The sequence below is a fragment of the Caretta caretta genome, chromosome 1 (assembly GCF_965140235.1).
Source record: "Caretta caretta isolate rCarCar2 chromosome 1, rCarCar1.hap1, whole genome shotgun sequence".
Lineage (NCBI taxonomy): Eukaryota > Metazoa > Chordata > Testudines > Cheloniidae > Caretta > Caretta caretta.
The window spans coordinates 318,403,677-318,428,983 of NC_134206.1; the positions used below are offsets into that span (position 1 = coordinate 318,403,677).

The 25,307-nt window shown below is 38.3% G+C and overlaps 1 protein-coding gene across 2 annotated transcripts in view; it reads right to left on the reverse strand.

Moving 5' to 3' along the window:
* Positions 1-2,351: 2,351 nt before the first annotated feature.
* Positions 2,352-25,307, reverse strand: part of ZBED4 (zinc finger BED-type containing 4) — a 28,152-nt gene continuing 5,196 nt past the window's right edge. Inside the window, exons 2-3 of one of the 2 annotated variants that reach the window (XM_048836212.2) lie at positions 23,898-23,974; positions 2,352-8,215 (exon numbers count right to left, since the gene is read on the reverse strand). In XM_048836212.2, the coding sequence (XP_048692169.1) occupies positions 4,302-7,820 (3,519 nt within the window). In that variant the 5' untranslated portion in view covers positions 7,821-8,215; positions 23,898-23,974 and the 3' untranslated portion in view covers positions 2,352-4,301. Of the gene's footprint in view, positions 8,216-9,657; positions 9,932-23,897; positions 23,975-25,307 lie in introns of those variants that run through there. The other variant, XM_075124473.1, reaches the window with a different exon arrangement.

Sequence of the window (25,307 nt, forward strand, 5' to 3'; positions counted from 1 at the left end):
GGATAGCTTTAAGTGAGAAGTCAGTAAATAGGTGGTGCACTCAGCCATTGCTGTCTTGATTTATGAACTATTTTCCAACTTTTGTGAATGGCTACGTATCAGGTTTGGTTTATTTGTTTTTTGGTTGGCTGGTTTTGATAAAAACTTTTAAGAAGCCCTCTGACATAGGCTTAAGTTTAGAAATATACTCAGAGGAGAAATAGCACCATTGTGTTGCTTTCTTGATGTATGAATCAGCCATACATTTATAGGCACAAACCTTGTGGGTTTTTTGCAAATTTTTTTTACACTGAAAGTTCTTTCAAAAGTTAACTGTGATGGTTAGTTTCTGTAAAATCTGAACTTTTAGGTATCATTGTTAATTAATACATAATGCTTCCAGAACATTTTAACTTCTAAAGAACACCAGACCATGTCTTCTTTCAAAATATTCTCTCTGTTTACGAGAGAACATAAATCCCATGCAGTGAAATCTTGCCAGAGATGATCGTTTGGAAAAATATACACCCAGCTTACCCATCAATGCTGCAACCTTATCTTCATTGTCTTCTTTTGTGAATGAAATTTCCATTTTTTTAAACTATCAGATTGGCTTCAGGAGAGGATGCCTCTGCTGCAGAGCCAGGAGGCCTGTACAAGAGAATCCTCACTGTTAGCTACCTTTACCCTACTTTCCCCCCAAATTTAGGAGTGCTCTTCACACCACACACTTATAAACACTAGAAGACGACCACCCCCACATGCTTTTTTACTTGTAGTTCTGAATGCTTAGATTCCCTCTACATAAATGAGTTTAATTCTTCAAACTGCAATAAGAAAACAAAACCACAAACCAGCATGATATCAATATAAGCAAGACTGTTTGACCGCAGCTTTCACTGTTAGTGGATTACACAACTGGTCGCAGCTTTGTCTTCAATGCAGTTTGCCACTGTGACTGGTTGAAAGGGCGGGGGAGGCAGGAATAAAAGCATCATTAATGAGAATCCTAACCTTAGAAGTTACACTAAATTGTTTTTTCTAAGGAATATAGTAGTTTCACCCTGAGATTTGTTTCCCCCCCTCTACAGTGGTAGGTGTTGATCCTTTTAATGTACAAGAGAATCTTTTATTATAAGTGGAGCTACCAGCTCCAATCCTTTTAATGTGGCACCAGTGTGTAATAGTTGAATTGCATTACATTTGTTAATATAAAATTACAATGAAGTGATCAAATCTGAGTACCCTAAATTTTAATTTCAAATCTTTTATTATAAGTGGAGCTGGTAGCACTGCTTGACATGTTCCATTATACAGTGGTTTTCTGTTGCTTATTACTTTGCCAAACTTTAACCAGTTGGGCTGAAATTTTCATGCTGGGTTTCTGCCTCTGACTGAAAAAACTTTCCAAAATAAAGTTCAGCCTTTTCCAAGAAAGAGACTAAGGAAAAATACGTTTTACCTATGCTAAAAAATTCTGGCAGTCTTTTTTGCTTCACAGTAAGGACTTGAAATTTGGTAGGAGCTGGATTTCACAGCAGGGATTTTTGCCATCCCTTTGAAAATCCACCCAAATTTGGTCAAGTTATGTCTTTGAAAAGTTACTGGTCAGATAGGCTCAGACTTGTAAGTGTTTAGCAGCTAAAAATCTTTGAAGATTCTGTCCACTCCGAGCATACTCAAGTCTTTCACAGCTTCTAGTGCTGACCAGACTGCGCATGCATCATTCTCAGAGTGACTGAGCATGCTTCAGCCCAGGGGTATAACAGTTCAGCAGGACTTGTTCCCAGCCTGAGTGAAGTTGCAGACTAGAACTGAGCAGAGACCCAGTCTTTTGCATGTTCTCACTGACCCACTGTGCTGATGCCCAGGCAATGTAGAGGAGGAAGCCACCTAGACTTAAATGCAGAAGGCACAAGAAACAGACCCAGATGGGAAAGCACTGGGTTAGAACAAATTCTGGTCTCAGGCCAAGTACAATTCCCATATATTTCAGTGGTGTTATTGTGCATATAGTTGAGAACAGAATTTAGTTTTAATTGTTCCATTAACAGCCTATTTTCAAAATGTTTTGGGAAGTGTCATGTAGTAACTATTAAGCCACTGGGAGAACATCTCAGCAACCTTTACTTAGGTCAAGTAGGCATACTGAAATCAATGGAAGTACTTGCAGTAAGACGCTACTCAACGTAAGGGCTACAGAAGATAGCTCTCTGGATTTCAAAGGCTAAATATACCAATTAATCTCCCTTCCATATAATGGTCTGTGCTAAAATATATGTTTCTGTATGTATTTTAATCAATCAGTTTCATTCTCACATTAAAGTTTTTCTACTTCCATCTGAAACGAAAAAGGCAGTGTTCAATAGCACTAGAAATTGCAAATAAAATGTTTAATTTCAGAAACTGAGTTCACCATTTATAAATACACTAAAACATAGTAAATGCAAAATTAGATTAGCATAGGTACAGTATTTTAACAAAACTACAATTTTTCTAAAAGGTCATAGGCAAATGCATGACTTGCTTCCCAAAAGTATTTAATCAAACTGAAATGGGAAGATGACTCTTTAGTAGTTGAGAGAAAAACATGGAAAACATTGTTTACAATTTAAATGCTGGCTATTTTTACTCTATTTTTGAAGTTTAGAGGGTTCTACAATAACTCATTTGTAGGGTCCTGCGAAATTCACAGCTATTAAAAATGCGTCATGGACCGTGAAATCTGGTCTTGTGTGCTTTTACCCTATACTATATAGATTTCACAGGGGAGACCAGTGTTTCTCAAATTGGGGGTCCTGACCGAAAAGGGAGTTACAAGGGGATCACAAGGTTATTTTAGGTGGGTCATGGTATTGCCACCCTTACTTCTGCACTGCCTTTAGAGCATGGTACCTGGAGAGCAGCAGCTGCCAACTGAGGGCTCAGCTCTGCAGGCAGCAGTGTAGAAGGGTGACAATAGATACCATATCATGGCATCCTTAGTTCGACAGTGCTCCTGGTCTTCAGAGATGGGCTCCCAGTCAACAGCCACCGGTCTACAGCTGCCCAGCTCTGAAGGCGGAGCAACCAGCAGCAGCGCAGAAGGGTAGCAGTACTGGAACCTCCCCACCCCCACTCCACAATAAACTTGCAACCCCTGCACAACTCCTTTTTGGGTCAGGCCCCCTACAATTACAACACTGTGAAATTTCAGATTTAAATAGCTGAAATCATGAAATTTATGATTTTTAAAATCTTGTAACAGACCATGAATTTGGTAGGGACCCACTCATTTGCATGATGGACACCAAACAATTATGAATCAACCCTACTACATAAAATTCTAAGCAGTGCACCGTATCCATAAGGCTATTCTTCAGAATCAGAGTTTGTTATTTTTGTACTAGGAACTTTAAGACAAATTGTTATAGCCAGCTGTAATCATGTCAGGAACCAGGGTTCAATTTTTACACCAGGTAACCCTTATAACTGTGATGCACTAAAGATTAAAAAAAGGCTTTAGAACATCAGATCTTTCACTGTAAATGTCTTGCCTTTTCATGCACTGCATTAAACAACAAGCATTCATTCACAAACTTTGATAAAAACTTCCAAAAAGAGCTTATATAAATACTCAGAATATTTCTGTAATTCAGTAACAATGTAAAACCTGAATAGGAGAACAGCACATGGCAAGTTTTATTACAGATTACTGTATAACTGATGTTCCATAATAACTCTAAATTTAGTTACGTTTTCAAAGAGTAATTCAATAGTTTCCTGTCATAGTAAACATCTTCCATAATAATTCTTCATAACCCTTTAAGTACTTTAGGGCTTGCAATTAAAAACTACTAGGTAAAAAGATGGCTTGAACTCCACCTTTTATGTACAGCTTTCTTTTGACAGCTACAAAAGCTATTTTGCTGCAATTAAAGCAATGTTTAACTAAAATACAGTACCTGGTTTATGGGTTTTACATAATTGAATAAAAAACTACAGAATAGAACTGTTTACATCTTTTTTGCCATTCTATTAAAACAAATGACCGCGCTTTAAGTTCATTTACAATTATGGATTAAAACCTACATAATTATGTATAATTTGACAAGACAGGCTATTTCTAGTGTGAACTTTTAAAAAACATATATACAATATCTGGCCTGAAGAACTATGAATAAGGCACATGTAGACATTTTAATGAAAGCTGACAAAACTAAAATTTTGAATTACAGTCACTGATTAGATGTCATACATGGCCCCTACTGGAGCAATTTAACAATCCAAATATTTAATATCCAGTGAGCAACAATAGTTTTAGTCTAATTTGTTCATTAGTTTCAATACTGGAAGTATATTAAGGGAAGATTCACTTTCAAAAAGATAAGTTTTTCAAAGTGTTCAATCATTAGCCTTGACTGACTAAAGCTGCTGTTTTCATTGGATGTATTGAACAATCTCTCTGAAGGAACAATACTTGGTGGACAACCCAAGAATCTGACAGCCAATTTTGACAATACTGGCCAAGATGACTTCTTAAAGTCCCAGTAAGTTAGTGGGTCACAGTTATGCTCAAGCACTTCTTCCTCCAAGTATGAGAGCACCATATCCTCTGGTAACTTTGCCTTCTCTTTTAGATCTTTTGATTTTTTCATGTCAGCCATAAGTGACCAAAGATTATCCTCCCCACAGGAGTTTGTAGATGGTGAACCTATATCGCACCCATTAGAAACAGGTTTATCATCTGAGGTAGAACTCAATATTTCCAGCTCCCTGATTAAGTCCAGTTTATACTGTTCAGCCTCCTCCTCTGTAAATAAGGATGTTTTGTAGCGGGGGTCTAAAAGTGTAGCAAAAATGTACCTTGGATCATGAAGTGTGCTAGACAATCTACTCGCCATAGCTTCTTTCAAGGATTTTAACATGGTGTCAATCCCCATTGTTTCCTCAAACAACATCTCTATTTTTCTGTTAAGTATGTGAATCATTGGAATCACCTGGCTTAAAGTGGACATGTGTGTACTCATCTCTCTACTCGCAACTTCAAATGGTTTCAGAGCATGACACACAGATTGCATAACTACCCACTGATCACAACTTATCAGCTCCCTAAAGCTGCACTCTATTGACATTTCATCAATTGCTCTTTTCTGTTCAATTAAGCGTTCAAGCATATGGAATGATGTATTCCATTTGGATGGAACATCTTGAATAAGTTGATGCTGGGGCAACTCATATTCTTTTTGTAACTCAGCTAATTTCTCCTTTGCTTTTGCTGACCGATGAACACGTTCACAAATCTTTCTTGCAATACTAAGCAAATTTTGAACCATTCTCTGACTTTTAATAGCCTCATTTACTATGAGATTAACAGTGTGACCAAAACACTGCACACTCGAATGATCACTTTCATTTAAAGTTTTTCCAATACTCTGATTATCAGTAACAGTAATCCCAATCTGAAGGCCAATGGAAGTTATCCAGGCTTCCCACCAATATTCTAACTGCTTTTGAATACTGATGCCATTGTAGTCACAATCAATCTGTGACACATTTAAAAGTGCTGTACAATGGTAATCTTCACACTGGGGTCTAAATGAGGACTCAAATGTTACCCAGTGAGCAGTAAGAGTTAGATATTCTCGTGTTTGATTGCTCATCCATATTCCTGATGTAAAATGTATTACTCCGCTTTCAGCTTTTTTCAGATGTGAAATAATTATTTGTTTCACGTTATCATACATTTCTGGAATTGCTGTCCTAGAAAAATACGATGGTGAAGGTAAGGAATACTGAGGTTGCAAGTATTCAAGCAGCCTGTTAAAGCCAATGTTGTCTACAAAAGAATATGGCTGAAGGTCAAGTGCAATCATTTCAGCTACAAGACTTGTAATTTTTTTGGCAACTGGGTGAGAATCACAAAACTTGTCATTGGTTTCATCAAAGGTTGAAGATCCTAATAATTCTGTGCTCAGGGGCTTGTGATTATCCGTAGAAGAGGACAACACTGTCTCTGAAACATCAGTTTTCAGCACATTGTTATGAAACCGCTGCAAATGTCTTAGAAGGCAACTTGTACCTAAATTTATTGGCTTTTTCCCCCTGCTTATTGTACGTCCACAGTGCATACATATTACTTTAGTTGAATCTGCAGAACAAATTGAAAAGTGATTCCACAGTTTTGAGGTCTTCTTGCTATTGACAGGAAATATAATCGGATTACCATTTGTAACCATTGTGGGTAAGTCAATCAATTTTGAAGAGGAACATTCTGCGGAAGCCAAAGTAGCATAAGGAGAATTTGCCAAACTTGCATCTATAAAACTCTTCTGGTTCCCAATCACCTCAGGGTGGCGTCTATATAGATGTCTCATCAAGCAGTTTGTGCCTACATCTCCTTTTTTCCCACAACTTATCATACAACTACAGTATCTACATATAGCTTTTAGACTGTCCACTGGAGACAGTGAAAAATGGTGCCAAACTTCCGATTTAAGCCTTTTCATAATCCTTTTATTCTGCTGAAACACAGAGCTATGTTCAAATATCAATGGACTTAATCCCTCACACTGCTTCTCAGGAGAAGACACTAAGGAGGCTTCACCTATATCATCAGATGACAACATCGATGAGTCTTCCACCAGAGCATCTCCAGAAGGGAGAGTAGAATGGATCTCCTCTGCCATTCTATCTGGAGAGGAAGAAGCAGACACTGATTCTTTAAGCAGTTTTCCTGGAGAGGACGACACAGAATTCAGATCACCGTCAGAAGGCAGTAAAGAAGGCAATAAAGTTGGAGGAGCAGAGTACAAGGGTGGTATGCTTGTACCACCGCCATTCTCCTGCAAAACGATGGAACGATGGGCTCTCCACATGTGCCTTATTAAGCAACTAGTTCCAAGATCTTTTCCATTCTTTCCTCTACTGAATTCATTCATGCAGTGGATGCAAACTGCTTTAGAATTATCTAAAGGAGACAAATAAAAGTGTTTCCAGACAGCAGATCTTCTTCTGGAACCTGATGTACTCTTTGGAATTGGAACAGTTTTCTCAGCTACATTCTCCACAGTTTCATCATATTGATTGTTGGGTAGGGGTGGAGATGACCCGGCCATGATTTCTTCTTTGATGCACTTTTCAGAAACTGAAAGGTCTGATATTTCTTCAGAAGAGACTATAGAAACAGATTCCTCAATTACTCGATCTGGAGATGGTATCTTAGAAGCAATTTTCTTGACCAGTTTTATAGGCGATAACACAGCACTTAAATCTCCAACATCTGCAGACTGAGCAGGCAGTAACAATGAAGGCGAAGAAAGAGAAGCTAGACCCGGCATACTTCCATTTTCTTGAATAAGTACAGTAGGATGAGCTCTCCTCACATGCCTCATGAGACAACTTGTACTTAGGTCCTTTTCATTTTTACCCCTGCTAAATTCTTTCATACAGTACATACATATTGCTTTAGTGCTGTCTCGAGGGGATATAAAAAAATGATTCCAAGCAGGGGATTTTTTCCGGGAGCTTATGTTTCTGCTAGAAAGGAGGCTTTGTGTCACAGCTTCCATTGCTACATCATAAAGAGTACTACTGTACTGAGAAAACAGAGATCCATAATCATCTTCATTTTCTGTAGATAAATATTTGCCAGGATTGTTATTAATGAAATGTTTTTCTTTGTCTTCTTGTTCATCGCTACTGTCTGTATGTTTGAAATCTTCATGTTCATTTTTTATATCCATTCTTTCCAAAGTACAATTATTCATGCCATCATCTTCTTGCTCTACTTTTAAATTGTTGATTTTATCTAACACAAAATTACTGTCCATTTCTGGGGAATATGCCTTATTTTTTTCCATGGGTGACAAATTATTCTTGCCGAGTCTTCATGTATTAAGAAATAAATAAAAGTAAAGATGATTTAAAAATTTAATTTAAAATGATATATCCTGCGTAATGCACAAACAAAAAGGTATCAGTATGACCCTTGGGTTTTCTATTCTATATTTTTGTTGTGCAGATTTAAATATCATTAGTCACAAAAAACGTGCTGAAAAATTATAGCTCTAATTTGTAAAATCTCAATTTCTTTCCGGGACCAGGAGATCTCAGGTCACAAATTAATTTCTCAAAGACAGCTACTGTTAAATACTTCATGTTGTAGACATAAGCCTATGAACTGAATGTTTGTTTTCTTCATCCAGGAAGCCATTCTGTTCATGTTGATTAGGTAATTATGATCCTTTCACGCCATCTAGAAATAAAAAGAAAACCATGTTAAACAGTTCAGATTATAATACATGAAAAATTAAGATATACTTCTAGAAACAGTGGGCTTATTTAATGTGATTTCCACCCCTTAAAAAAAACCTAACAGTTTAGTATTTGTCAAAAAGGACTATTTCACACTCACTCTCACGAGCACACAGGTGGAAACTAGTTATTTTAGCTTTGAGTTTTGCACTTAGGGATTTTAGTTTTGCTTTGTTTCATATTTCAGTGATTGAATTCAATCTCCAAATTTGTTATATTTCTTCAGAGAACAACTGAATGTTCCATATAATATGTTTAGAAACATTAGGTTTTGATGAGGAAATACTTATCCTTTGAAATGCATCCAGCTTTCTTGAACCTTTCTTTGGGTTCCTCTAGCTGAACAACCACAGTCCTCACAAACTCAAAAATTCACTCCATCACTCCCCATATCTTGTATGCAAGTCACTTTTGATTTTTTTTTTTTTTAATTAAATGCAGTAACTGTTTAGTCAAGATAATTGAACTACACCACAAAAACCAATGAAGCTGCTTGGCTCTGTCAGCAACTTCCTTCTCTGATACAACAGGAGGCAGCTGCTTTTCTAGCAGAACTGCAGGTTTCCATATTGACACCTTGGATTTCAATTCTGTCACCCTGCCCCTTCTTACTAATAAGGGCTAAGACAAAGTAACAAGAGGGTCACAGAAGGGGAAGCTGAAGTTGTAGTGGGCCACAGCTTGAAATTCTGCTACGAAGGCAGCTGTTGCCTCGGACTTAACTGCCTGTGGTTCATCAGAGCACTTCTGGTCTGACATCTGAGAGAGTTTGTCAGTCTGGGACTTAGGTGCTGGGTTTACCAAACATGGTTAAGGTGAGGGAAGAATAGAGATTGGCAGCAAGGCTGGAGAGCAGAGCTCCTGGCTGACTCCTAGTAAACCTCACTGATCAAACTGATCAACATTTCAATGCTAGAGAACGACCAATGACAAAACCTGACACTTAACACTACAAAATGCACTCTCCTCTATGTAAGTGACATTTTTAGGGGCTAAAATTCACCCAGTGTGGGGGAGAAATGCAACAGAATGCACAGATTTTAGGCAGGCTTGGACATATGTTTGTAAAAGTTTCCTTGCTAATTCTCCCTGCCTAGGTTTCACATATACAGGTGGCTTCTCTGTAGACTCTGCAATGCAGTGAATACAAAGATTATCCGGACACAAGGCAGGGTAACAAATCTACATGGCACATGTAGTGACACAGGAAAAGGTTTGTGGTACCAAGCAGCTTTGACAGAGCTGTCAACTCTCCCAGTTAATCTGATTTTTGGCCTCTGTTGTAGGCAATCTTGGGAGGACACCAAAAGCTGCAGCCTTCATAGGACTTTCAGACCTGCAGGGAAAAGGCCCTTTGTTTAGTTAGCTTCAGCATTTTCCTACCTTCTCGGGAAGGACAGCCTACCATAGCTGCTGCAAGAGGTAGAGCTCCCTCCTGGGAGAAGCAGGAAGAGTCTATAATCATTTTCACATGTAGAAAGGGGGCAGCAGAAAGAGCACAGCAGCTCTGCTCCCTCCCCTCCTGTGCAAAGTGACAGTTGCCTCTTCTCCTTCCACCCAAGAAAGGAAAGAAGAGGACCTCTGCTCATCACCAGGCTTGGAAGGTGGAGCCCTGTTGATGCTGCAGAAGGGGGCAGATGTGGGCTCTGTGTGGGGCAGAAGAGAATCAAGAAAATTAACTGGTATTTTTGGTTTTGGAGAGAAGACCGAAGCCCTACACAACAATATCAGGCAGCATTTAATACAGATTTGTGTAATGTGACCTTATTTGGATCTTTTTGGCTCCTGCTGCAGAAGCTCTCGCTCAGTCACCTCACTCACTACAAACTTGTGAAAGTTGGTAACACATGATCTCACACAGAGAGAGTGGGCAAGGAGTCCTCAAAGAGGAAATCAAAGAAAATGGGGGAGGGAGGAGAAGAAAAGATAATATCTTTGTCAGATGGTGAGTGCATGCGAATTAGCTAATACATATCCCTTAAATATGCACATGTGCATAAACACAGGAATTCTGGGGCTAGAGACTAGTTCCCAATTTGAGAAACCTTTAACAGCCTTTTTTCAGGAATTCTTCAACCCTCATCTTCTAATAATCAGATCCCTTTAAGGTGACAAGATGAGCATCTAAAAATTGGAGCACTCAAAACCATTAGTCAATCACTTTTGAAGTTCTGTCATTAGTATTTAAGTGATTTATCATCCATATATATATGATCCTTCCCCCTATTCAATTCTACATAGGATTTCAATCAGTTCAATTTTTCAAAAAAACGTACAGTGGTACACAATGAAATCTAAACCTGCTTACAACCACTCTGCAGGATTTATACACACTTGCACACTGGGCGCAGAAACCCTACTCCAGCTTAAGAGCTACTTCTAGAAGTACAGGATATTCAAGGAAAAGGTTTTTGCTTCATATAAGAGACACACAAAGAGATACCTCACAGCACATATTTAATGCAAACTGTATAAATACTATGGCTTTTCCGAAGACAAATATGTCTGCTAATCCTTATGAAAACTAATTTCAAGTTTTAGAAACCATTTACTTATGGCCACCTCTCACAAAGCATGAAGTGTATGCTGAGTGAAATATGGAGATTGATAATATATGGGGAGGGGGTAAAGATGGATAGTTAAATGTATTTTTGTACAGTTGAATGCTTCTGGGTTTTGAAGAAAACTGCTATGTTCTCTTAAGGATTTTTCCTCCTGAAGTGAGCAAATTCTTCTTTCTAATGAAACTCCACATTAATTTTCTCCTGGAAATAGCACGGTTACTATGGTGTGTAACTGGAAACAACTTTAAAAGAGTTTGAAATGTTTGTCATTGATTCGGAATTAAATGATTCGGAAAATTCAGCCTCAGTCACAATGAGCACATCATCATTTGGTATCTTAAGAAAAAACACTTGATGTAATTTTAAATGTAAATATCTTGCCTACTTCAGTACACACTGTTTTGTCATATTTGTTAAAATGCAAGTTTACAAATAGCTACTGTAAAATACTGCAAGCAAAATTCTGAAGTGCATAACATTTTCAAACTCCAACTGAAAGTCATTTGTGCCTTTGAAAATCTCCTCTAGTTTATATACACAAACAATGAAATACAGATAATTAAGGAAGGTAATAATGGCAATGAAAGTCCAAATATTTTGATAGGAGAAAACAGAAATAAAGAAAAACCACCTGTTCAAATCTACTACTATGATCAAGGCCAAAAAGAAGCATTTCTGTAAAACAAACAAATATCTATATGTATTGAGTAACATATAGCAAAATAGGGTCAAAGAATACTTTCACATATGTAGATAACTTGTTTCTGAAAACAGATAAGGTATCCAGAGGTTGAGAAAAATTTGGATTTCATACTAGTAGGTTACTGTTAATTGTGGACCTAAATATTCTTGGGAATCCTTCAGCAAGTGATCATTTATAACAAGTGTTTTAAAAGGTGCTTGAGTTATAAAAAAAGTTTATATAAAACTAGCAACATATATGGTTGCTTTAAGGCAGTGGTTCTCAATCAAGGATACGCGGAGGTCTTCCTGGGGGAGAGGTACATCAACTCATCTAGATATTTGCCTAGTTTTACAACAAGCAAGCAGTAAAATTCAGATAGAAATAAGAAAGAAAATATTGTTCAATACTTGGGGAAAAGTTAAACAAAATTTGTAAATATGATTGAGAGAATAACGACAATTAAAGAAAAGAGAGCAGACATAGGGTTTTCCATAGAAAACCCTAAACAGGAAAACTGGAATTGCTGTCAAATTTACTAGCTTGTCCACAGATTTAGAAAACATGGAAAAACCCAGCAGTGGCTAGTGGAGATACTAGACCTCATTGGTGTTCTCCAACTCTAACAAAGAAACTCAGGGCTCTGAGTGGCTTACATTCTCAACTGATGTCATATTTCAGACTTTAAAATAAATTATGGACTATTACTTAGCGCACACTTCTCTAGCTCTTTATATTTTCCAAGTGTTGTACAAACATTAAGTAAAATTTAGGAAATTAAATATGATTAGAGATCTGTAGGACTGGGATTAGGACTACAGTGCTAGGTTTTGGTAGTGAGGAAAGAGATGAAAGACTATCTGGTAAATTAGTAATCAATAAGAAACAACAGACATCAAGCTTAACTGATATCAGTCTTAAAAGAACTAACAGCTGTTTATTTTTTAAATTAATGAACTTGTTTGAAGAAAAGAAAATACAGAACAAGACTCAAAGTTTATGAAAGGAGATGACGACCTAGGAAATTATTATTCTGATGTTTATCTGGTACTGAAGTGAAAAAGGTCAATATTAAAATAATAAAAAAATATTAATATGCAACCACTAAGAATAACATGGTGAATGATAAGCAACACAAGTTAATAAAAAAACAATTATTCCAGATAAACCTGTTAGCCGCCCTTTGACTAAGTTACACGTTCATTGAACAAAGAGATTGGGAATGCAGTGGAATTAATTTATCTACACAGACTTTATACCAAAAGCTTTCAATCCAGCCCTGCCTGGAAAGGAAAATACAGAAGTTGGAAAGTTACTATAAGATTATATTAAAAGATAGCGACTAGGGCTCCATTCCTGAAATCAGACCTATGTGGGCAGAGATTTACACTCTCAGAGTCCTACTGAAGTTAACAGGAATTCTGCATAGGCAGAGATATCTGCCAGAGAGGATCAAATTGCGGGGGGGGGAGGGCGGCGGTTTGGGAAGCGGCTAAAGAGGGTCTATGTATCAGAGGGGTAGCCGTGTTTGTCTGTACCCACAAAAACAACGAGGAGTCCGGTGGCACCTTAAAGGCTAACAGAGCCCTTAAAGAGGGTCTGTGACTAAGTCACTTTTGTACCATCTGAATTTTCGGTCAGCTGAGGGAAGAATAAGAAATGTATGGTTTACTGGGGCTCCCCATAGGCTGTCTCCTAGCCTGCAGCAGCCAAGAATTTCTGTAGCACCATGGAGACAGCCCCTGTTCCTAGCCCCAATAACTATACCAGGAGTTGCAAGTGGAGATGTACAGGGCTACACAAAGTGATCATGTGATTCTTGAGCTGGGGGAGTTCTCCCTGTAGCTGACTGCATCATGTTTACACCCCCTATATACCACTGGAACAGTTTACAATGGTTGGGGGCCAGACATATATGCTATCTTTGTTAATCCTCCAGGAGATGAGTAAAGTACATACTGATACAGTCTGTAAATTATATCAACATAGAAGTGGCACCTGAGAATAATTACAAAAAGATCTGAATATTTTAGAGAAATTTTAATAGGATAAGAATTTAGAGAAGTGTAAATTAATAAGTGGGATAAATTACCACCACCACTCACCACAAAAACAAAATAAGAGTAATATCTAGAACAGTCATCAGAAGAGTAATGAAGAAAAGGATTCGGTAGAAAAAAAAAAAGGGACAAATTCACTTTTAAGAGACTCCTGATTACTAATACTGAAAAATACCTAACTGTAAACATTGAAAGATTTATAAAAATTGTTTTACTTGTGTTTATGCTCTTAAAATTTCCTTTTCAAACCTGATTCACTTTTAACAGTGACAAATTGGAACAACAAGAACAATCTTGTCACTAAGCACTGGGCTAGGACTCTGGATATCTGGATTAAATTCCCAGTGCTGCCACAGAATCTTGTGGAAATCTTAAAACAGAGATATATTTCTCCCACACTTTGTCTATTTAGATTATGTAATCTCTTTAGGGCAAGGACTGTCTTATAATAAGTTTCTACAGTGCATAACACATCGAGGTCCTGTTTTTGGAGTGGGTCTCTAGGCACTACTGAAATACTTATTGGAATAAAAAATTATGTTTGGTAATTTAAAAATATTCTAGATTTGGCACTTGAAAAGAAACAATTTATTTTAGGAAGGACTATGATAGTGAAATATTCTACTCTCTACATTGGAATACACACAAAATCATTGCTAGCTGTTTGAATTACAACAGAGAAGAAAAAGAGCATCCATTTCTGCCCTCAAACTGCTGAGAATCAATATCAATGAAGTTACACAGGTTTTATACCAGTGTAAGTGAGCAGAAACATGCCCAGAATCTTGTGTGATGTCTCTACCACGATAGGGGACAGAATGTTGGAATCAGCTGATTCATGGAGATTCTGTGACAGTTGGACACAGGCTGTTGGGAAAAGGCCGGGCATCATCTGAAGTACAGGGAAAGCAGCTGATTCGCCCCACCCCAGCCACTTCCCTGGGAAGGCAGGAAACCAGAACAGTCAGGAACGAGAGTACAATACAGACCAGGGTAAAGCACGAGGAGAAAAGTGAAAATGAACGGTGGAAAATGATGAAAAATAATAAGAAATCCACAGACAGAACAGAGTGGGAGGACTGAGGAACCCAGCTACAAAGGTATGTGAGCTCTTACTTGTTCTCTCACTTTCCGTGGAGGGCTCCGATTTATCAGAGACAATTCACCTCTCCCCACATAACTAAAATATCTAGATGCCTGGTCCGAGACTGAGACCAAAGTCAATTAATTTTGGTCAGGGATAACAGGTGTGACGATGTGAGTATGCAGCCACAAGTATCACTATCTGGGTTATTTAGTCCTAGTAACAAATGCAGGGCGTTGACTTTTCCAGCTGTATCTCTAGTGATAGAAACTATGCTACAATGTGAAAATCAGCAATACAATTACCTACAGTATAAAATCACAAAATAATTTTACTGTGTGTAAACAGGAGCCATTTTGTTTATATTAAAAATTAGAGTAGGACTGTTGATTTCAAGTTACACTTTTGTTCTTTAACAGTCCCTTGGGTACCCAGCCTCCTTCCCCCATCACAAAAAATAATGTAGTAAGATGACACGATAAGAAAGCTCAGAAGTGAATGTTTCAATTAAAAGGACACAGTCAAGCTGAAATATAGCCAGCCTTAAAAAATACATCAAAAGTGGATTCAAGTCAATGTGATCCAACCCCAATTTCCCCTGGCTAATTTGTGATTTTACAATTGCTTTCTCCCTTCTTAAACTTGCGGCTTCAGTCTTCTTCATCAGGTCCATAGAGGCCACTGCCGGGTGCTCTTTATATCACTGGAAAGGGTGCAGGGCATGAACCAACCCCTCCACGCCCCAGGATCCCAGCACTTCTCGCTTGCATAGGTATTAGGCTCCTCACAGAGGCACACCCCAACTCCTGATTCTTCCTAGTTCTGGCCAAGCATTCTGGGTTCAAATTTGGAATCAGCAGCAACTCTGCTACCGTATTACTTGTAATACATTTCCTGAAACATGTGAAAAAGAGCCCCCTTTAGAACATAGAGAAGATGTGCTAGTGTACAAGACAAGAAGTGAAACAGACCAGCAATTAAATAATGAAAAGAATATACAAATCACTGTCAAGAACCGAAGGAAAAAAAATTCCTGACCAAAAGAAATTTCAGATACAAGTATGATTCCTACATTGATAAAGTCCCTTTAAAAACTTTACTCAAAGACATTTTGTAATTTAAACATGTAATTTAAAATAAAAGCACTTCTAAGGAATGTGGTCTTATTTTAAATTTAAAGAATTGATCAAGTCCTCATCTGCATAATAGAGCCTGTTTACTCTCACTAGCCCTCCACTCACTATGTAGCATCTTCATAACATGGAGATTTTGTTCCTCAAATATTACACATGTTCTACCTATGTGTATGACACTAGGAAGAGAAACAATAGAAAGATTATATTGTGCCCACATGGGTAGTATGTTTGGTGAAAGTTTAGCTCTAAAGCCCATATTCAGGCGTCCGACTCTCAAAACTGCAAAGCATCCAAAGTTCCCAATTATCTCCATAATGGATGTTGGTTGTTCAGCATTTTTGAAAATCAAGAGGGTGCCTAAATAATGAACAAGAAGCCAAACTTCAGGCTATTTTTGAAAATGTTGGCATTCATTCTCTGTTTTTCATAAGTCACTCGAAAATTACTGAACATTTACATTCCTGTAGCACCTACATGCCTCAACCAAGCTGGAGCTCCATTGTGCTAGGCACTAAACAAATGTAAACAAGCCCTACCCCAAGGATTGCAATCTAAACGTAGTTCTTGCTTTGCATGTTTTGAGGGTAAGCACTATTCATTTTCCAAGTTCTAACCCAGCAATACAGTTAATTTTAGTCTGACAGTTAACACCCTAATACAAAAATCATAAAATATATATTAACTTTAAGTTACAGTTGCTCTGCTAAATTTAAAAAACAAACAAAAAAAAAAAACAACAACAACTTTCCAATTCCAAAAATCTAATGGACCCCAAAAAGAAAATTATTACAAGCGAACACAATATCAAGTGTTAACTCTGACTTAAATTTCTTTGCCATTTGTCAAAGTAATATTGTAATAACTTCTTGGAATTTTGTGTAGTAACTATGGGTAAGATTTGCAGAAATTCTCAAGGCTGGCCTAACTCTGCTTCCACTGAAGTCAATGGGAGATTGTCTCAGAGACATTTTGATGGTTTGATTATTTAGACACACACATTTTCCATGTCAGGTTATACAACTTTATTAACATTATTAGAAGACCTAGGACAATGTTACTATGAAAAGTCATTTGTTGAATATTAGGGTTTCTTTTTCAACAGAAAAACTGCTATTTAGGTTTCATTTGTTCATAGGATTTTTTAGCACTGGACATCAAAGCTGCTGTTAAATTCTAGTGCTAATAAGCTCTTGGGGGATCAGCAACAAAAGGACTGGAATAGGAGAACAATATAGTGGAGAATGAAAAGGTGAGAGTGATAGCAAGGTGAAAAGGGATCAGAGATATCAGGGAAAGAGAAAAACAGATGAGAAAAAAAGAATTTAAGACAAAAGAAACATGTATCCCACTACAAACTGCATTTTGTTGGTTGAGAATGCCAGGTCAACTTTTAAAAAGCCACCCGAAACTCAGAGCACACCTCCTTTCTGATCTTGTTTCTCCCCCAAACCATCCCTTCACACAGCATGAACACTGCACCTCAGACAACCCTCCCCCCAAACAGAGCCACTCATTAGCCACACTACAAAGCCCTGCTCTTTCCCTACCTCATGACACCCAGTCTGCTCTGTTCCCCTACTGTACGTGCGCTACGGAAAGACCTAAATGTGTCAATGATCTGGTATGCACAGTGGACATAGAAAGTGCAGCTGAGAAATGAAGAGGCATTCGCGGCAGGGCGGAGGGGGAGGGAGTGGGGGTGTGTGCGCGTGCGTGTGGGGGACATGTCTCCCTTAATCCTGCTCCAATCTATATCTAGGAAAAAGAACATTCATAAGTTTTCAATGTAAGAATAATCATTTTGCTGAAACAAGGAATAAAATGACAAGTCATTCAAGAGGATGCCAAATTGTCAGTACTGGTGGAGGCATAAGGTGAGAGAGACTTGCTGGGCAGCTGGTGTGTTGTGTCTAGTCAGTTTCACTGTTTCTCTTCCTGAAAATATCCTTATAAATATTAACAGAGTAGTAGAAACACACAGATTTTAAAGGATTTTTAAAAATTTAGAATACATCATTTAAAGGGTGCTCTAACCAAAACTGGATTTTATTTATTTTAAGTTAGTAATTTTTTAAAATTCAGGTTGAAAGATCAACTATGAAACTGCTAGGACACTTTTACTATGTGTCAGTTTTCTTTCATACTAATGAGAATCAGCACCCAGGAAGGTCTGTTTTAATCCCCAAGTGCTGCCCAGAACAGTTGATCTCTACACATACTTCCCACGGACATCAATATGAGCTGAACTTCGATGGACTGCATACAAATAAGTGTTTTAAGACAGATTTATTTACAGCCAGTGGAGATTTTTCATTATTTTATTGCAGTAGTACCTCAGAGTTACGAACACCAGAGTTACAAACTGACCAGTCAACCACACACCTCATTTGGAACCTGTAATACACAATCAGGGAGCAGCAGAGACCCCCCCCCACTCCCACTCCCACTCCCCCCCCCCCCCCAAAAGCAAATACAGTACAGTACTGTGTTAAATGTAAACTACTAAAACTAAAGGAACAGTTTAAAAAAAAAGATTTGACAAGGTAAAGAAACTGCTTATTTCATTTAAATTAAGATGGCTAAAAGCAGCACTTTTCTTCAGCATAGTAAAATTTCAAAGCTGTATTAAGTCAATGTTCAGTTGTAAACTTTTGAGAGAACCACCATAGCATCTTGTTCAGAGTTACAAACAATCTCCATTCCTGAGGTGTTCCTAACTCTGAGGTTCTGCTGTATGTTACATTTATATAGAGACAAGGTACTATATTTACACTAAGCCTGTGTTTGCTGGAACTGGAAGCCTGATTATGCATATGGAGATGAATTAATAAAAATAGATACATGTGTTGAGGCAGAGGGTCCCTGAAAAAGCAATATGTATATTCTGTGAAGCAATGAGTACTAAATCAAAATCTTCCATATTAATTTTGCTGCTAAGTTTGACTATTCTTTTACAGTTCATTCTGTTAAGAGCTCTGAATAGTTTTATATAGCTACCAAAAGTTACCATAAATTACAAATGATTCTTCAAACAAACCTCTAGTTCATCTCTATTCTAGGTTTTCCTCCTAATTCCAATATTTCCAAACCCCTGGGTTTTCTCTGTTAACAGGGTTTAACAGAGGTTGTTTTTTCCTGGGTTCATCTTAACATGTTTCTCCGATTCTCTTCTGCTGCAACTAACAATGGGCCAGGACAAAAGTGCTAGCTTGGAAACTTTATATAAGTCATATATATATATATATATAAAAAACAACAAACAACAAAAAAAAACAAAACACCTTTAGAAATGCTTTACCTTGCCTATCATGGGAACAACTGTGACCAGATCACCCAATGAAGTTTAAACTTGAGGACCCAAAAAAAGTATTATGTGCTTATAAGCCTAAGTAAACTGTACATTCACCACAAGCATCCGAGCCTTCCACAGCGTCGTAAGGCCCATACCCCATTTTAGAACAGTAAGTTCCATCTCTAACTTCAATAATGAGCCCACTCCTAGACCCCACTATGATAGTTTTACAGAGGCTTTTTCTGCCCACTTGTCAGCAGTCAGCCAGCTCTTCAGCTTACAACTACTCTAGGCTCCATGCCAGGAGTCGATGATCCTAGTCTCTGTTGCATGCACATTTTGCTTGCCTTCTGCTGCTTAGGCAAGACTGCAGCAGAAAGAGGCAGTTGTTACCAGCAAGGGAAAAGGTGGTAGTTCCCACCATGGCAGCATTTGGTACAAGGAGGAATTCTGACACAGACACTTGTCTCCTCCCTGGCACAGCAAAAGCCCAGTCTCCTCCTCCCCAAGGAGCTGGTCATAAAAGAGAACTGTCCTATTGATGCAGGCATGGGTAAATACAATTTTGCTCAAAAAGGTGAAATTTAATTTAGGACAGGAATTTAATTTATATGAAAAAATGAATTTTAATAATATTTTGCATACTCAAAGTGCTTCACAAACTAATCCATGCAACACTCCCTGTAACACAGAGAAGTATTATCAAAGTATCACCTGTGGCTCAATGGTTAAGGTTGCATCGAGGGTGGTTTGTGTTTTTTTTTTTTTTTTTTTTAATTTAAAAGTAGTTTAAATCGCTTCACAGAGCATGAAAATTAGTGTTTTCCCTAAGCAAAATGATACCATTTATTCTTTATATCACTTACAGGTCTAATTTCATAGAAAACTGGAAGTAAATCCTTTTAACAAACCTAATGTTTTTGGGGTGTGAGGAAGAGGAACTGAACAAAATAAATGGAACAAAGGAGAGGAGCAGAGATGAGAGGAAAGGCACTTTGTTCCCTCCCTCTGCCCTCCACACCCCCAACAGCAAAGAGACTCCTAAAGCTGTGGCTAACATAGCATGTGGCTCCTTGAAAGCTGCCTTTTTATCCCTACTTCCTCAGTGCACGTACAAGGTATTAGCCCACCTGCCGAACTTTTTCCTTCTACTTTATACTGAACTGTGAGAACACATGCAACAGCCCCTAGCATATTCTCATTCCCCCTCCTTGGGCTGTCTGTAGCCTTCTAAAAGAGTGAAGGAGTGCAGGGGGAGAGAGAACAAAAGTAATCAAGATAGAAAGCAAAGAAAAAAGAAAAAGTGGTCAGAAAAAATGTAGATGACTATATCTATACCAGTGCATGATGGGAGAGACCAGAGGGTGTGCTAATCCCCTAATTAATCACCAAGAGGACTCCAACAAGATTAGGAGAGCTACTAGTTTAGGAGATGTTCTAAAAATTAGAAGTGACATTTTCAAAATTTCAGGGCACGTGTCTGACATTGCTAGATCCCTCTAATCTGCAACTAGACTTGCTTTAGCAATTCATACTAAGCAGATACACAAACAAAATCTAGTGAATAAGCTAGATGTTTTAATTTTGTTTAGTTGTTTCTATTTAGACTAAAGGCTAATGAATAAAACGTATCTAAAATTTTACACTATGAGATTTCAAACTTTAGACATCAGCCCTTTTGAGAGACAGAAAAGAATGTACCTGCCAGCAGAACTAAAAGGTCTGCAGAAGCAGGATCTCTGCTCCTATGAATCTTGCAGTTCCATACTGCAGGCAACCTGCCAAATAGCACATCTTCTCAGTTGCACAGGAGGTAAGCCTCACTGACACACACCCAACCGAAGGTCTGCAGAAACTCTAAAGGGTATATTTACACAGCAGTTTAACACTCATGGCTGGCCCAAGTCAGCTGACTTGGGCTCATGGGGCTTGGGCTGCTGGGCTGTAAAACTGCTGTGTAGATATTTGGGCTCTGGGTCCCACAGCAATTTTATTGCCCCACAGGCTAAGCCCAGATAGCCCAAGTAGCTGACCCAGGCCAGCCGCAGTCATGCCTATGGGTCTTTGATTCCTCACTAGACATACCCTAAGGGTATGTATACATTGCAACATAAGCACAGGGTTAGTAGAACTTTAGTTAGCAGACCCTGGGTGTATTAACCTAGGACTTGAGGGTCTACACTCATTTGTAACCCCAGGCTAGGAACTATTGAACCCTGTGTCCCAACCTGGTGGTCCAGCATCTACACTGTATTATGCGTGCCCAAGTCCAACCATGCATATCCCAGACTTCCTAGCTCCCCTCCATAATGCGGTTGCTCTAGCCCTTTGAGTATAGTGCAGTATGGAAAAACCTGACTGTTCACCAAACTTGACTGTCCAGAGGACAAAACACATTGGCCCATTGGATTCTTTTGATGGTCTCCCAGAACACAAATCCAGTGGGGTTCCATCTACACTGCAAACCAATATTGAATCCCGAGTCCCAGCTTGACTCAGGTTAGAACTCCTAAACCCCGTGGGGTCCTGGTGCCTTGGATCTGGACCCTGGGTTAGCATAATGTATGTATAGATGTAAGGAGGGTTAGGGCTTGAGTCTAAATTCAAACCCTGGGCTTACACTGCAGTGTAGACATATCCTAAGCTACACTCATGCTGCTCTTGTGCACAATGGGATCAGAGCCACTCTATGCAATCCCAAGCACCAGCACACAATGACCTGTGCACAATATGCTTTGTGCTGAGATCTATTTTGGTAGTTACACATTATATGTACGAAAATTTAGCAACTTCATATTTACTCTTAGTATACTATACAATATTTCTTAATACCTAGACAAATGACTTTTATTGCGAGTTGATACAGTAAATTTAACCCCATATGAAAACAATTATGGGCAAACAAAGACGTAAGAAACTGATTGTTTAAACATTTACATAGAGATTCTATTTTTTTTTTTTTTTATATTTCATACTCCCAAAAACATGTTAAATTTCACCTTACACACTCCAATAAAAACCTTAATTCTAACTAACAGGACACATTCCGCTCTAATATAGGCATATATTCTATTTTATAGTGCCTCAAAGCATGCTCCATGTTACACATAAGCCCTATCCCAAAGTGCTTATAATCTAAAGTTAAGACAACACAATGAATGAGCAGGACAAAGAATGGGGAGTGAAATGTATGAATTTTAAAGGAAATGAAATATTTATATAAATGTTCATACTACTTAATGTCTAGAGTTAACTGCTTATAAGATTACATTATCTACTGCAGCAACCTTAGCTTGCAGTCAATAGTTATTTTGACTAGGATTATCCTCAAGAATTATTTCCTGAATTACAGCTGAGACATGATGCCCATTTACAATAGAGTTAAAGTGGATACTTCCGTATTTCCAATTAATGCTTTTAACCTTGAGAGCTGCATTAGAAAATTGCTTTAGGTACATCTATAAAAAGCTGCAGTATTTGACATCATATAATGAAATGTGAAGTAGGTACTAAAACTCACTCTGATGTGCACATTACATTTCAGTTTTAATACCTGCAACAAATATATATTTTAATAATATTTAAAATTACATATTACCATATTCTGGAGAAAGCAATATTGTCTATTTTCATAGAATTGAATAGAAAGGCCACTACAGAGAAACTGCTCTTTTTTATCCCTATTCCTGTAATTCTGTCTTAGACTGCCTTAATTGGCTATGTCTACACTACCATGGTAAGTTGACCTATGCTACTCAACTCCAGCTACATGAACAGCATAGCTGTAGTCAACATATCTTCGGTTGAGTTACCGCAGGGTCTATACTGCAGGGGGTCAACAGGAAACACTCTCCTGTTGACTTACCTTACTCTTCTCATCAGGGGTAGAGTACAGGGGTCGACTGGAGAGCGATCTGCTGTTGATTTGGCGGGTCTTCACTAGATCCGCTAAATCAACTGCCGGTGGATTGATCTCAGAGTGTCGATCCCGGCTGTAGCATAGACACAGCTTAAGCTCTAAATAAGGAAAAGATCCCAACGCAGAACTAGTACACAACAGGACCTCTCAGGCTTACTACAGACATATGACCTAGAAGAATTGTCATCTTACATTCTCTTCAAACTTTTGGTAAATTTTGAGAAAATATCTGAAGCTATAGTGTTTAAGTGAGCCTATCAAGGTTTCCAGACTCAACATTTTACCTACCGTAAATATTTCATCCATCTGTTGTCATTGTCCATATGATCCAATGAATGCATCCATTTTAAAAATTAAGTTAAATTGGATTTATGAAAGAAAAAACACATTCTGAAACCCTACACAAGAACAAATAATGTTTATTGTCAAGCTACATTAATATATTATGAACAGCTCTTCCCCACTTTAAAAATTTTTTTTAAAAACCCATAGAGCATGAATAAACGGGCAATAAAGCGTACCCTGCTCTTCTGATGACCTGTGCTTGCTGATCAGAGGGAAACCATAGGCCTAGCACTTGTCTTTTCACAGGATAAGGATCTAAAAACCCTTAGCTATTTTGGCAAGTAAGGGTATTGATTTCAAAAGTAACTAAGGGATTTAGGAGCACAAATGAGACACTTGCTTCTAAATTCTATAAGCACTTATGCAATTCCCCCCCACATACTCACACTAAATTATGAAATGCTGTACAAATTAAGTCACTTTCATGATCACTGATTCAAGTCCCTTCTTCAACAGCTGGCGTTGCTCTAAATTAAGGGGGAAAAAGGTACAAACTGGAAAAAGAAGAGAGCTGTCCAACAGTTTATTGACAGAGACTTACATATCTGCTCCACTGTGTTCCATTGGCTTCATTTCAGGTTCAGTATACGCTATGCAAATTGATGCTGAGGAGTCTACCTGAGAGAGGGAAAAAAGCATTTGTTATTTTAAACATAAGAAATTTTCAGTGTTGTCAACTATCAAGATTTTGTCCCAAGTCTTGCAGTATTTTGAGTTTGGATTCTTTTGCTTTAAGTCCCAGGTCCTGGGGTCATAACCACATGAGACTCAGCTTTCAATTGATAAATTTCCAGCCTCAGATGTGGACAAAAGCTGGAAAATCTGAATTCTATGAATCTTGTAAGACAAACAACATGCCTAACATTATAATTTTTAGAAAATTAATGGTTTTAACCCAAACTCATTTTTGGAACCTGACACTATTATTGGGTGCTTGGTGTTGGCAATACTGATTTCTCCCTGAAAATGAAGTCAATGCATGCCACACACTTCTCCCCACACACGGGACTTGCATCACATTGGAAACAGTTCACTCAAAAGAGCCTACCAATTTATTACATTGCAAACAGAAGATCTGACAGCAAGTTATTCCTTCCCTCCATAAATTGAATATGCTGCTTCACCAGTGCTCCTAGCCCAACAAAATCTTGTATTAATCAACATGTAATACAGCACATGATCACCATACACTGAATCTCTCATATATAACATGTTCTATACACTCTATTTGTTCCACCAAAACCAGGTATTTTGAATTAACAAGTAGGTATCAGAGAATAAGCACAGGGGGCCAGAAATCACTCCCTCCAAACAGAAAATACACAGGAGGGACTGAGAGTCTGGAGGAGGAAAATGCAAACATTCACTTTATATATCTTTTAAAGAACTGACTCTCCTGGTGAGAGGAGCTGGGCTGGAAGCCTGCAGATTTTAAAGGCTGTGCCCCTCTAGTCCCACATATCTTGAGCCAGCAACAGGAGCTATCCTGTAGGGTCATCTACTGCTCCACAGCCTCCCCTACATCTGAAAGTACAAACTCAAGCAGAAGGTATGATACCACTGACAGATATCCCCTAAGGCTGCTCAGAAACTCCAAACTGTATCATCTCTTGCATTCATATTTTCATGTAGAAATCCTTGGATTCTGCAGTGGAGGGAAAACAGTTTGGCACCTTCCTTCCCCTCCTCCACTTCATGGTTCTCCAGAATCCACATGGGGTAAGGAGCAGTCAGTACAGTGTGTGTGCAGGTGCAGAGGGGAAGAGATGGGGGCCATGTGGGCTAATTCAGCCCCACAGAATTACAATAATCAGAACTACTCTGCAAAAATAGAGAGTTATGTCTTTAATTTATAATAAACTCCAACACCAACATATTGAGAAACTGAGCAGGGGAGGGACTAGGTGACTTGCCCAAGGTAATAGAGAGAATCAGTATGAAATATTGAAAT